This window comes from Cyprinodon variegatus, unplaced genomic scaffold, assembly GCF_000732505.1.
Source record: "Cyprinodon variegatus isolate N-32 unplaced genomic scaffold, C_variegatus-1.0 Scaffold258, whole genome shotgun sequence".
Lineage (NCBI taxonomy): Eukaryota > Metazoa > Chordata > Actinopteri > Cyprinodontiformes > Cyprinodontidae > Cyprinodon > Cyprinodon variegatus.
In genome coordinates, this window is record NW_015150711.1 from 218,889 (window position 1) to 233,811 (window position 14,923).

The 14,923-nt window shown below is 38.1% G+C and overlaps 1 protein-coding gene across 1 annotated transcript in view; it reads left to right on the forward strand.

The window, feature by feature from the left end:
• Positions 1–12,489: 12,489 nt before the first annotated feature.
• Positions 12,490–14,923, forward strand: part of cmtm8 (CKLF-like MARVEL transmembrane domain containing 8) — a 3,793-nt gene continuing 1,359 nt past the window's right edge. Inside the window, exons 1-3 of the mRNA XM_015382512.1 lie at positions 12,490–12,709; positions 13,573–13,746; positions 13,856–13,975. Of these exons, the coding sequence (XP_015237998.1) occupies positions 12,578–12,709; positions 13,573–13,746; positions 13,856–13,975 (426 nt within the window). The 5' untranslated portion in view covers positions 12,490–12,577. The remainder of the gene's footprint in view (positions 12,710–13,572; positions 13,747–13,855; positions 13,976–14,923) is intronic.

Below are 14,923 nucleotides of genomic sequence, written 5' to 3' on the forward strand. Positions count from 1 at the left end.
AAAAGTTCAGTTTAGACATCTGGACGTGAAGTTTTCTAGAGGGCATTTCTCCTCTCATCCAAACGTCTTCTAGAAAACTTCATCGCCAGTTGCCAAAACTGAACTTTCTAAGCTTGAGCATGACATGGATGACTGCTAATCTTCTCAGATATGTTGAGGATTTTTCTGTTTCAGTCATGCTGGTGTACAAAGGACGCAACAGTTGGAGTGAGAATCTCATCCTGATGTCTTTGTTTATTTAGGTTCCTCTCAATGAAATCCAGGGTCTGTAAATAATGCCTAACTACATCATTATGCCATCACCTCTATGGGCAACCCGAGGGAAAACATGCATCTGCAAACCGTTCATCCACACATCACCATACACTCATTCTTCCATCTGTACTAAAAAAGCAGAACCTGGATTAATCATTAGACATCACGGATGCAAGAGTCCATCCGACATGTTCATTTGCCCATGCAAATTGGTTCCTAAACCAGGCAGCAGGGAGACCCAGACCGAGGTGAGGTTGCCGAACATGCAAGTGGGCTTCTCATGGGAGGTTATGGACAATCTGAGGTGTGATCCCTCTGTTGTGCACAGCAATAGTTTCATCGGCTGTGTGTGTCACTGTTCCTAGCCAATCCCGCAGATGAATGAGGTGAATACTGTGCTGGAGAAGTCACATGTCGCGATAAGGATAAGGTTGATTTTCAGTAGTGCCAGCCTGTTGGAAAAATAAACCCTTTTAAACGGCCTATGATCCGATAATGGACATTGAGCCATGCAACTTCTGTTCTGGTGGACATTCCTGCATCCAAAATGCTGATGGCATGCTCCCACATAACTTGAGGCCTTATATCAAACTGAGGCCTTACGTCATGTGATACATTTTGACAATTTGGGGTGGCCTTTTATTGTCCCCGTTCCAAGGATTGTCCGTCTGTTGCTCATTTTGTCTGATATGATGATCATTGGATATGGCCCCACCCATGCCCTGAGTAAAAAAACAACTCACTGAGTAATGCTCACCAACTGTGTCTCACCTTAACAAAGTCTCCTAGTTTTGCATTAAGAACTGATAACTGTGCAGCTGTTCTTGATTTGTTTTGTATGTTCTAATACCCTCTGAGCTGTATGTAAGTGGTGTAGCCTCTTATATAAAGTACAAAAATAGTACCTTGAGTTTGATATCCTTATGTAATGGGGAATGTATTAAGTCTAAGAAATAATTTCCATAAACCATAAATATAACAGTGGAAAATTCTGGGATCCTTCTTGTGAATATTTTGTATAACTTCAATTTGGAAAGCAGAACATCATTTAATCTTATCCTCTATTCTCTCGACTATTCAAAGTCCTTGGTTACCTTTTATTCTCTCTTCTTCAGTTCACCCATGATCTCCACATTTTCTGTAGGACTGAGAAGATCATGGAAGAAGGTTGGATTAGTATTTGATTAAAATTAACCATAGATTTTTGATTGATTTTGATATGAAAATTTGATATTGAAAATTTGATATGAAAATCAATGAAAAGACACATGTTTAGTTTACTGATAGAATGCACCAAATATATATGGTTAGACAAAAAAAAAAATTAATAATCCCAAAGAGAAATTAAATGTTTAAGCAGCTCATCTGGATGTTTTCAATGAGTTGTTATTGATGTTGATCGCTGAGGACACTGTGTCGGAATTTTCTAAAGAGGATGCTTTCAGTTGTCCATAATGTTCTTCATTTTATAAAGATTTCTTATTTATGAAATCATCTCCATAGGTTCTAGGGGAGTTCCTGGAACTGACCTGGCCTCCTTTATCAGCTTTTTATGTTTCTTCATAATTTACTCTAAAGCTGGTACCCCAGGAGATGATGGTAGAAGACATTAGTCTCTCTTCAACAGACTTATAGAAGATACGTAGCACTTTGCTGCAAACACCGAAGAACCTAATGTTCCCGGGGAAGTACAATGTGCTCATTCCCTTCTTGTTGATGGCTTCCCTGTTGTGTCACCAGCCTAGTTTGTTGTTAAGGTGAACACCAGGGTATTCATACTCCTCCACCACCTCCATGTCTTTTTATATAGTATTAATAGAATTTAACTTGCTGCTGTTTCTTCTAAAATCTACAATAATCTCTATTATTGTGTCCACATTCAGAATCTGATGAGTGTTTCAACACCATGCCACAAAGCTCCACCAGCTCCCTGTACTCCACTTCTTGTTCATCTTTGATGCACCCAATGACTGCAGAGTTACCTGAATATTTCTGCAGATAACAGGTACTGGAAGTCAGACGTGTACAGAGTAAAAAGGAATGGTGAGACTACCGTCCCCTGTGGTGTTCCTCTGCTATTAACAACTCAATTATACAGTTGACCCTTCAGTCTAAATAACTGTGGTCCATTTGTCAGATAGTATTTGATCCAGGCTCATGCCTTCACCTGAGTCTTCTCTAGTTTAATGCACTGGATGTCAAGTTGAACTGCATTAAATGCATTAGAAAAATCAAAGAACACCATCCTCACAGTGCTGCCTTCTTTGTCTAAATGACAGTATGTGTCTTAAAACAGGTATATGATGGCATCATCAACTCCATGATGATAAGCAAACTGCACGAGGTCTTGATAGCTGTTTGTTTCTTTGCTGAGGTAAACCAACACAAGACTCTCTAGGATCTTCATGGCAACGTGCCTATAATCACTGAAGATGTTGGCCAATCTTCTTTGTTACTGGAACAAGGTAGGAGATCTTCCACAGAACTATAAGTGTCTTCTGGCTGTAGAGGTGCTGAGATCCCACAGAGCTGTTCTGGACAGGCCTTCAGGACTCTGGGACTGACACCATCAGGGCCTGGTGACTTATTATGATTCAGTCCCTCCAGTTGCCTCTTTACTTGACTTGTAGAGACAGACAGGTGGAAGGAGAGAGAACAGCACAATTTTCCGGACAAATAGCATAGAAGCAGGATGTTCCATAGCCGAGAAGGAAGAATAAACATTTTTTTTGTGTGAGAGGGAAGCTTTGGGTCATAGGAAGGCACGAAGTCCATGTGTCCAAACTCACTGGGGACACAGTAAATTTTGCAGTGTTATGCAGTGTCCAAGTACATGGACTCAATTGGAATTATTTCAACAATAACTGGAGTAAGGCATAACATATCTAGAGAGATAATTTAAAACAAATTCAGAGTGGGACCAAATGCACTTGGAGGGGCATACCTGGTGTTAAATTAACTTTTAAAATATTACTTTAACGCTGCAAAACTTATTGAGGAAAACCATCGCAGTCTGCTGCTGCATCTGCATAGTCATAATGTCAATATCTTTTATTCCCTAGGCAGATATTAACTCCCGTTATTTGCTCAAAACTACTCTAGTATTTAATATTTGTATTATTCCTTATTCATCCCCTGATCAGACTCCAATTTGGCACTTTTCGTGCACTAGATGCATGTTTTATTGTCTTACTATTATGTGGAGTCTGTGGAGTTTGAAATTCACTTATGGCAGGTCTTTTATGATCCATCTTCAAAAAGTCAACCTTGTTCTCTCACTAATGCCACAGCTAGAGCAGAGACTCAACAATGCAACCAGGTGAGAGTAACAGCGTTTCACAACCCCACACACACCCATAAAATACGATGCAATTCCCTCTCTCTTTAACTAGCAAATGGAGTCTATAGAGGAATTTATGGTAAATAGAGAAAAACTCTTTATTTTTTTCCAAAATTTGGCAATTGTATGAACATGCACATGGAAGAATTAAAATAAGTATTAACTTTTAAACTTCCATAATGCACCTTTAGGACTGAGATTTGTATGTTTATTTACCTACTTTATCCTCCTACTTGATCATCTAGGTGGTAAGATCAGTATCTGTCCTTATCCAGTCTTGAGACCAGTTTGGATAAGGACAGATACTGTTCTAAAAGAAACAGCCTTAATATGAAGTCAAAGGCAAACTCTTGGAAACTTAAATAATATTCATTACAAGAGATTACTATGGTTACCGACAATTCTAAAAGTGGTATTATGTAAAATATAAATTAAATTGACATGGTAACCCATGTGAAGTCATGCACCAACACCTGCTTGTTATTCATAAGCATTTATGATTGGAGGATGTTGAAATTACTCATTGTTGCATTAAAGTGGACATCACCGGCAGTAATTTACCAACTGTGACACTGACTGTCTTTAGTGCGGGGGACTCAGGTCTGTGTCATTAAGGACATTGGCCATACCAACCTTGCCAGGTCTATGTGCATGTTGTCATAATTTTCAATGGTGGGTAAAGAAGAACCTGAAAGGATTCACTTACTGCAACAAAACAGTTCTTAATCCTCAGTCAGAAGCAGGAAATGTTGCTCTAAAATGTTTATGATTAAAACAGAAATCTTGTAAAAGCAATTTAAAAGTTTTATTAAGTTGGTTCAGTTGTGTTTCAGTTAGTTAAAGCTAAAATGCAACACATGAGACAGTTACAGTACAATAGCTTTTATATTTGGTAAATTAATGTGATATTAGAGATCAAATCAAGAGCTCTCAGTGACAGTTACTTAGTAAATAAAATAATTGAGACTTAATAATTTCCCTATTCTCTGAAAGTTTGTGCTGGCTTCTCCTTGTCTCCCAAGGGTTTTGTTTATTTCGGTAGTGATGACAAAAATATACGAACGAGAAGCTGCTGCCACACATCAAGTCTGGATATTATTCAAATAAATCTCCTGGTCTCTGGTGACTTGTTTTACTCATACTTAAAGCGCACACTTTCTAGACAAATTTGAAACAGTACTTTATTTTTATTTCTTGCATAGAAAACAAGCTAGAGATCATAAAGACAGCACCTTCAGGCATCAGTTTACCTTTCATGGCTGGTTGTGCATGTAAATTCTGCACTGTAGCTGAATGCATTGCTCATTTATAAGCATTGTATAGCATTGCTTCATTACTGTTTCCATCAGCATTAATGCACAGAGCAGTGCCAAGGACCCATATTTAAATCCACACTGACTAAATTGAAATGATAAGAAGTGTGCCAAAAATAAACAGCATATATGGGAGGATTCTTTTAAATTATTGAGAATAAAAAGTTGCAGCAACAAACAGTTTAAATCTATTCATTTCTCCAGAGAAGACCCCTGCTTGCTGATATTTGTTTTCCCACATTTATTTTGCTTTTATTATCTAACTACCGCGGGCATAACCATCATAAATGCCTGGTGGGGAGTAGGGGGTGCTGGGCGGTGTTTCAACGAAGCAGCCAAGTTAAAGCAACACTCTGCCACTGCCTTCCCAGATTTACATTTGGGAGCCATTTTCTCCGCTACCCAGAATTCAGTCCGAAGAGGTCTCTCTTCTGTCTCACACTCTCCATCTCCATCCCTCCCTTGATTATCACAGTCCACTCCATGAGACAGTAAAGGGGTAGGGAAGCTGGTGTAGGAGGGGGGATGAGGTGGGTGGAGGGTTAAGAGGGAGGGAAGTGGAAAGAAGGAAAAGATGAGAGACAGAGAGCGCGAGACTGACAGACAGGGAGACGGGGTGCGGGGGGTAGTACAGAGAGCTGTAGCTATCTGCTGAAATATTCATGTTGGTGCCAGCAGCTTTTCCATTCCCCGCTCAGCAGGGGGGTGCTGTTTGATACATCCATCGCTCTCTCCCTCACTGCTCCCCACAACCCCGTTCCTCCCCACCTTCCTCAGTCTCTCTTAACTAGTGAGGCTGGTAGATGGTAAACGCTCTTCAAGAGAAGGAAGGTCTCTTTCCGTGCCAACCTGGACCACGCATCCCTGCCCCTTGGACATACTGTAGTCCCATCTGCAGTGATATATACTTTGTATAACTTTTAAACAACAAAACTTTATCAAAGCAGAAACCTCTAATTAAAACAACTTCTTATGTTTTGTGTTCTCCCTGAAATGAAGAAGTAACTTTCAGAGTAAGCTCATTCTGGGGGTTTCCTCTGTGTTTTAGGACAGAAGGCATTTTATTGGTCTGTATAGGCTTTTGATGCAGTTGCACATGTGTGGAAAAGGGATCCCAAGGGCAAGGCAAAGGAAGCTTCCCTGTTCAATCCCTGTACCACCTCAGCTGAATACCTTCAACGAGGAAGAGCATTTCTGCTCACCTCAGTTTGAGTTCACAAATTTTGGATGCTTGATTTCAAATCTTGTTCTTTTATTCTTGACCAGTAGATATCAGAATTACTTTATATCTCATGAACAGAGGTGAGGGTCTGGATATAGACCATGGTCATCGTAAATCAAAAGCCTTAAGCGTATGGTTAAGAACAGGACTGCATAATAAGCAAGAATCCTCATTTCAGCGGCTTGCCTATCGTATAGACCTTTGCAACACTAAAGCAAAGATTGAAAACGCACCCCAAAGAAGATGGGCAACTTTGTCTGATTGATATTCGTATCAGGGTTTGGAATTGATGACTCTCCTGACGCCTCTTCACACTTAAAGGTATAGTGGAAGATTTTCGTGAATTTTTGAAAAAATGCACATGCACAACCCTGTACCCACTCCCGAGAGGGGACGCCTATTAAAAGCGTGCAAGAGCATGCACAAGCCTATTTCTGTACTCAACTGTATCCCCAGTCAGCCTCGGCAGATGGCAACTCACTGGTTCTGCTGGAGGCTACTTGCTGTTAAAAGGGAGTTTTTCCTCTCCACTGTCGCTACAAACATGCTTAGTGTGTAGCATGGCGTTCGAGTCAAGGAAATCATCTGTTTTCCTTAGATACAAAATTTTGAATAGATTGACTGTCTGAGCTGGTTGAACAGTAAAGTTCGTTGAGATGATATGTGTTGTGAATTGCTGCTACACAAACAAACTGAATTGATCTTTCCTCGTGCACGCACTGTTTAAAAGTTGTTTTTTGCCTTGCTCATACAACCTTACTTTCGAAAAGAAAATTTGCAATTTTTCAACTATGTCAGACTCACCACCGGTAAGGAAAATGGGGACAAGCATGCAGGACAGCCTTACATAAACATATCACCAGAATGACTGACAATTAGGAGGACCACTTATTTAGATTATTCACCCGGAAAAATAACTTCCTCCACTATACCTTTAACTGCAAATCCCTCTAGAGTGGTTTAAAGATACTAATAGAAGTCAAAGCAAGCACCATCCTCCATGCAACCACATTGTAGAGTCCTATTTAATAGGGCTTTTGCAACAACACTTGATTGGGAATGGAATGCATTATAAAGCAGCACCTATTGCCATAAAGCACATCATTGCAGGCAAATAACCAGTGGACATTAACCAAATGTCAAGGACAAGAACATGAATAAACAGTCAATTGAATGTGTAAATAATGAGGAAAATGTAATGTTGTTCTAATCTGATTTGATAGATTCTTAAGTATGTAAGTCAATCGTATTTGTGAATTGAACCAATGCTAAATTTATGTAATTATTTATCTGATCTGCTTTATTGTGCTTATTTGTTTTAATTTTGCTTCAGGTTTTGCAGGCTCAGTTTACTGGAATAAACTGGTCAAAATGGCACATATGTAATCACATTTTATGATCCAATTACATTTTACTTAATCGAGTTTCATATTAACCAGTTTTAGAACAATACAGCATAAAAAGAAAGGAAAATCTTAATTGTGAGGGTTTACATTTCCAGAGGCAGTTAACCGAAAATCAAAAGGTGAACGGCAGCAGCGGCTTTCTCTCTGTGCAATTTCCATGTTTTACTCGAACTTCAAATAGCTGCAGGCAAGTTTTAATATCACATCATCATTGTTTATCGAAGAAAAACTGTGGGGAACAATTTCTCCCAGTGAAGAGTGACTGCAGTCTGACATCCTGAGAGCTTTTTATTTAACTTCACTAATAATATGGACAAAGAAGATGTATAATTTAAATTAGACAGAGAAATAAAAAGTGTATTTATGAAGAAATTAAATATATTCACAGAGAAATGTAAACCTACAGTATAATGGTTTAGAACTTTGCTTCAGAACCCTTGTCACTGCTAGAAGGAAATAATCCAAGACAAGCGCAGCTGCAGAAGAGGTTCAGTCTCCCAAGATGAGGCTGTACCTTTCTGTGGAACCCCCACATCATTTTATTTAGACCAAAAGTCAGGGCTGGTGGTTAAACAGGGCTGGGCTGCCCTCGTGTTTCCAGTGTGTATGTGAATGTGTGGCTGCATTTAGGCAGCACATGCATTTAGGGATGTGGCAGATGTTGCAGAGGCATGGATTAGTATGTGTGTGTTTTTAAGCGTGTGTTAAAAATATCTTTGCCACAGTGGGAAGCCATGGCAGCCAATTACAGTGCAGCATCTGGGCTAACACACATTTATTAGGGTGTGTGTTTGAGTGTGTGTAAATGTGTGCTTGGCCATCTGAGTGAGGACCATTTTTGTTACTTTACCAGCAAAGTGAGGTCAAGTTTTTGTAATACTCACAAGCAATTTTGCCATCGGTTTGGTTTAGGGTTATGTATGCAGTGGTAATATTTAGGTTTACAGTTATTGTCAATGTTATGGCATAAAAAGAGTCAAAAATGACTGAAAATAAATGGGAGTCAACACATGGTCCTCAGTACATATAGCAAGAAGCATGTGTGAGGAGGTTGAGTTCAGGTTACTCTCACCTTAGCATGTAGAGTTTGAGTTAAGGCTGAAGCATGAGGCTTTGTGTTACACAGCAGAATCTAAGTGAACACACCATGAAGACACATTAGGACTGGCAACAATTACAGGAAGCTAAAAGTGGGTTCCTATGAAAAGGCCATGAAGACAATAGTGAGAATGGGAAAAGGGAGTCTGAAGAAGGGAATATGTGAAAAGAAACCTGAATAAAAGCTATTGTTTCCTGGAGTGATTTCATATATCCCCCACTTCCCCTTCCTACATTCTTAAGTACAGGATTTAAAGATATTTTTTTCAGTTTAAAACACTTAAAGAACAGCTATTTTCAGTTTTTTTTTTGTTCATGTAGTCTGACACCATGATCCTATAAAAGGCACATGTTGTGATATCAAACCAGGTTATAAATCCGTAGCCTTAAACAAAAAACAAAAAAATGGGTAAATGATAAAAACAAAATGTATTCCTTTTTAAAAATCCCAAAAAACGTTAGTAGGCTTTTTTCACTCAGTGTACTGTGCTGTCTGCTATTCAGCTAAACAGGGCCTGTCATAATTATTTCAAATCTTAGAGCAGCAACATCACAAATTAACACTTTCTACCTCAGTTCCTCCTCAAGCTCTATATAATATGATGGGCAATATGTGAGGCCAAGGTGGCGGGCAATAAGGCTCTATACAAGAGAAAAACTATTAATAACCTGTACACCTCAAAGACTCCTGGTATTTCATGGTATAAAAGGAAAAATCCAATTCTACTTGGAATGCTTAGATGAAAACCAAGCTTTGTTTTAATTACTTTTTAGTAATGCCAGAAATAAGCTGCTGTAGGAGGTGCAAGGCCACTGATGAGCAGTGAAAGCTGCTCTATTGTTATTAATTATGATAGGCACAAAAGAGCAAGCTGGCCTCCTATAGACATAAAATGGTTCACCCATCAAATATAAACTGCTGACATTCATTGTAATACATTTTCCCCCATTTGCTGCATGTGGTATATGCAAGCTTTAGTGTCCTTAAAAAGTATTTAAAAAAAATCTAAATAACATGCACCGACATAACTTTATGTGGATTTTATATAGTAGACCAACATCATTTTGACGTGGACTGAATAAGATATGTGCATTGCAACATCTTTGAGTTGGTCTAATGTTCTTTTTAACAAACCCAGTGGCCTTCATAGAACAGATTTATTCAAACGGAAAATCATTCCAAAAAGATAGACCCTATTTATTTATTAGTTCAAAATACACAGGTCTGTGCCTGCAGGGCAATTCAGAACTTTATTAGTAAAAGGGGTTTGAAAACTTTATAAATACCCTTCTTCTTCCTACTTCATGTTCATTGATTATGTAAATTCACCATAAAAACGACAATGTTTCTGTTTGTAACAAAGCAGCAGGAAAGCTTACAACACTGCATGTGTTTTAAACAAATGCTGTAGAACTACTAATTAAAAATATGTCAAGAATGCTTAAGTATTCCTCCTATGTTTTGGCTTTATATGGTTAGATTAGAAAATCTGCTCCGATGTTTCATTAACATCAGAGGAGGAAGAGTAATGAAGACTATAGACTGCTGCAGTGGATATATTGCTGTAGAATGCAGAAAATGCCCAGCAGGGAAGAATCAGTCTGTCAGCAGCAGAAGATAAAGCATATGGAGTCAGATAATGTTTGGTCCAAGCATTGACTGCTGCTGAAAAACCCAAAGCACCTTTGTCTGAATGACTATTGGTTTGCATAATCTTATTGGCTTCTCTTGAATTTGAGTCACTTGCATTCCAATCAGTGTGCCTGTATGGGAAACTATTGCCAAAGCCAAAAACAAGGCAATTGTTGAAAAAGGAACAATATAAAAATAATACAAGCACTCATGCATTTCAGAAGTATTTAAAGTTCGGTTATTGAAGTTTCTTCATCAATGTTACAAAAGCCCAAAGTAAAAACACCTCCATAGAGAAACCTGGGAAAGAAATCTCTTTTACCTTGTGTATCTCAAAACAAATATGACAAAATTAATAAATAAAACATTGAAAACAATCAACACTCCCACCTTGAAGACAATTAAGCAGAGTTGAATAGTTACATCCTTGGCTTCAACCTTGTGTCTTTTGTCTACTGTTTTCTCTTACAGATGTTTTGCTGCTGTCCATGTGTAAATACTGCCCCCATGTGGCAAAAGCCAGTCATTGTTTTCAGCACTGCACTGCACCAACGTTTTGTTTGAGAGATCCTTGCAACCCAGTGTCTGGGCACTGTGTATCACCAAAGAGATGTGTTTTTATTGGTCATTTTTTAAAACATGTAAAAACATTTTATATTTGATTAAATTAAATTTAGATACATGTATAGCTTAAACAATTATTTGGATGAATCATGATTAGTCGATTATTGAAACAATTGTCAACTAATTGAGTAATTGATTAATTATTATCTGGAGTATATAGACTCTAAAACATGACTTTAGCTGACAGAGCAACAATAATTATAAAAAAGTAAATAAATATTTTACCTCTGAGATAAAGAAAACTTTTCCGTCTGTCAATATACTCTATCCAGAACTCCTCAAGTGGAAAAGTTTCAGTTTCACCTCCTTTAATTTTGTAAAAAATATTATTTAACAAACTGTTGGCTATCCGATTATTAATCGATCAATCGAAAAAAATAATTGACAGATTAATCGATTTGTAAACTAATTGTTAGTTGGAGCCCCACATAAATAATGAGGTTCGTATTAAATGAGTGAACTGAGCGGGAGTCCAATGCAAAGATTAATAGACCAGCATAAACACCACTCAGTTTTTAAGATTTAAAGTTTTGCAATTATAATCTTTTGACAATAGAAAACAAATCACTAAACCTAAACAAACCTCAATGTGTAGAGATAAGATAAATAGGAGGATTTGTTGAAAAGCCTTCATAGATGTTAGCAACCCAATGGATCATATAATTTAGTGCTGAAAGCATATCTCTACAAAACATTAGATTTTTGGGGGGGGTTTATTCTGAAAAGAACAATAATACATTTCAGTTTTCCATAAGAAAAGCAGTTGGATCATTTGGAAATTTCAAAGTAGGTAGAATGCAAAACAGAATATTCATTCATGTTCATATTTTGGTGCATTATCAGTCCAAGCTTAGCTTTTTACCTCTATGCTACTTTTTACTCTTTGACACTTATTCCTGCAAAGGCTTTTGAGAGATTCCATAAAATATAAGATTCGATTAAAAATATGATTGAGTTGTAGCACTATGTCATCTAAAACATAAGGTAAGATCTACATGTTTCACTTCTTTAAGAAAAGCTAGGTTAAAAGTGCAAGAATCAAGCTAAAAAAACACATACCGGTAAAAGAAATAAGATGAGATGATAAGATTTTATTTCAGAAATACATTCCTCTTTATTTTCATGTTAAAGTGAAACTAGTTGAGTCAACCTCTTTGTGTCCTAATAATTATTTAGAAATTCTGGAAATAAAAGCTACAGTTCTTTAGATTTACAATTTTGTTAATATTTATTACAGGGAAATTCTTCATATAGCTAACTTTGCTTTTCTTCGTTATCATTGACTACACCACATGCACGTGTGTAAACTGGTCATCCCTTCCTGCTCGTTGCTTCTGTGGTATGTGTTGTTTTACCGAAGCATTCTGATCAAAGTGTCTACCTTTTTCATAGGGAAACAAGGTAACAATAACCTTCCTTCATAAGACAGCTGGAAAAGGTTTGTTTCATAGTAAGAGCTGAACTGTAAAATGCCTTTTTTCTGTGCCAGGTGTGCTTTAATCTGGATGCATCCCATGCATGTAGATTTATAGCTTTTATATTTGACATATAGAGTAAAAAGTAAATTTGTGTTCCTTTATTTTCAGGGATGGGTGTCCTTGCTAAATTCCGGGACAGGAAAGGCACTTCCTGTGCTGCACCAGCGCTCTTTGGGGAAAGCTCACATTCCCTCTGTGTCCCTGCATCATGGACAGGACAGCTGTGGTGACGAGCTCCAGGGATTCCTCTCTGCCACAGTTCAACACCTCCACATCCACCTTGGCCTTTGACCAGCACTTCACCACAAACACCACAGGAATACTGCTTTTGGCTGAGATAGTAAGTGTGCCTTTTATTTTGACGTTAGATTGCAGTCAGAGAAGACAAAAATACAGTGCATGATGGGATCATTGACTATTTCTAAAGTTCATCTGATGATAGATCAAAATTCTTTCCTGTTTGGGACATCTTTAATGCTTTTACTTAGAACTGGGCTGCAATTTAGATGCAAGCTACATCAAGCAATGTGGGCACAAAAATACATTAAAATATGTTATATTGAAAGATAAAGGTGAAGTTATCAATGAAAAATGAATTCAAAAAATATATTTCAACTATAACCGCTCTGAACAAAGTCCTCCAAATCTAGAAGCAGTTTCTTTTTTTTCTTTTTTCAATAAAATAGGCAGTTAACCAAAAACACAAAGCAAATCAAGTGTCCCTCCTTTCTTTCCCTCATTGTCTCTCTTCCTCTTCAAATCAGCTGGAGGAAAAGTCCTTGGAAGTTTTTCTCTAAATACAGCCTGGCTGGCTGCAGCTAACAGGATGGGCATTCCAGGGATGATGCAATCTGAGATGAAATGAAATCAAAAGCAGGATTTTTTTTATTTTTATTTAATTAGTTTGATGCCAAACAAAAAAGGATCACTGTGATAAAACAAAAAAATGTTTATGATTTTTACTTTGAAAATAAAACTTACAGTCCGACAAGAAAGAAAGTCTTCTGGTGATATGACACATCCAATTGGGAAAAGGGAAGGGTGGGGTTTGTTTTTGTAGGAAAAGTTATTCAGTCACTCAGCAGCTCCTTTTAAATGAACTGAAAGGGAGGGAGGCAACAGGCTGGCATTTAGATATGAATTAAGAATACAGAATATCTGTGTTGTGGTTTTCAGTGTTTCATTAGCCTCTCCTCTCTGCAGCTGAGCGGTATGTTGGTCTGGATCCTGGTTGGAGGCACAGATTACTTCCACCTGTCTGCTCTCAGCTGGGTCATGTTTGTGGCTATCCTGCTTTGGATTCTAACCATATGCCTGTTCATAATTTATCTCACCCGAGCCCACAGCAGAATACCACAGATCCCTTGGACTACAGTGGTAACCCCCATCCACCAAAACACACTGTCCGGTTCAATACTTCAGCCCAAATCTGTTCCTCTGTGGCTTTTCATTTATGCCTTAGCGATTCTGTGTTTTTCTCTTTCAGTCTTTGTGTTTTAACTGCAGTGCTGCTGTTTTATACCTGGTGACAGCTGTGATAGAGGCTGTAACTGTGAACCAGGCCATCAGAGGGCGACACAACTACAACTGTTGGGCAGCATCAGCAGTAAGCACTTACAAGTCAATGCAGACCTTTGGTTAAATTATTTAAGACAAGGCCAGTTGTATTTTTAATTTTTTGTTGTTGTTGGTTGATTATGATGGAGGCCATGTTTCTCAAAGCTTTACTCTGTAACGCATCGTGAACATTGCACCATAATTCCATGCTGGAGCAGATTCATTGCTTTTTGTAGTTATTAGAAATAGATTTTTCTGAGTTCAAGAAAACAAGGACTTCCATTTTTACTTCGCAGTTAGAGAAAAGTTTCTCAAGTCACTAATTCAGGGAATCAATGCTCCATCATGCATTGATTTTAAAGGTTTAGCATCCATTTTTGACTCCTACAGTAGGACCCTTAGTTTAAATAATCAGGGATTGCTCTCTGTCCCAAAGTTTAATCTATAAACTAAATAAAAACAAAGGCTTTGTTGTTGCGGTTCCCGGCTGCCAGGACCTTCCTGCCCCCTATCTAGTTCTGCAGACTGAGTGGATCTTTATATAAAACAGCTACAGAGTCATCTTTTAAATTGTGAAAAATATTAGCAGCTTTGGCTGTGTTCCTATTTATCTTATGTTTTCATTTCTGTCTTAACTTGTTTTCCATCTCAATGTGATATATTCCTACCTCCTCTTACTTTCTGAACCTTACCCAGCTCCTTTGCTTCCAACCTTTCATTACTGGACAGACTAATCCAGGTGTGTCTGGCTAATGTTGTCATGGTTACTGAGGTCAGACACACCTGGATTAATCGGTCTGTCCAGTAATAAAAGACAGGAAACAAAGCAGATGGCTGAAGGTCAGGATGTAGTACAGTTTGGCAAATAACCCTTTTTTTAACTGAAAAGTGTCATGATGGGTTCACTAGTGAGACCCAGTTATGCAGAACACCACGGAGACGGAAACAGAAGTGAAAGGTTTAACAATGTTTATTGTCACAAGCACAGAATAAACCA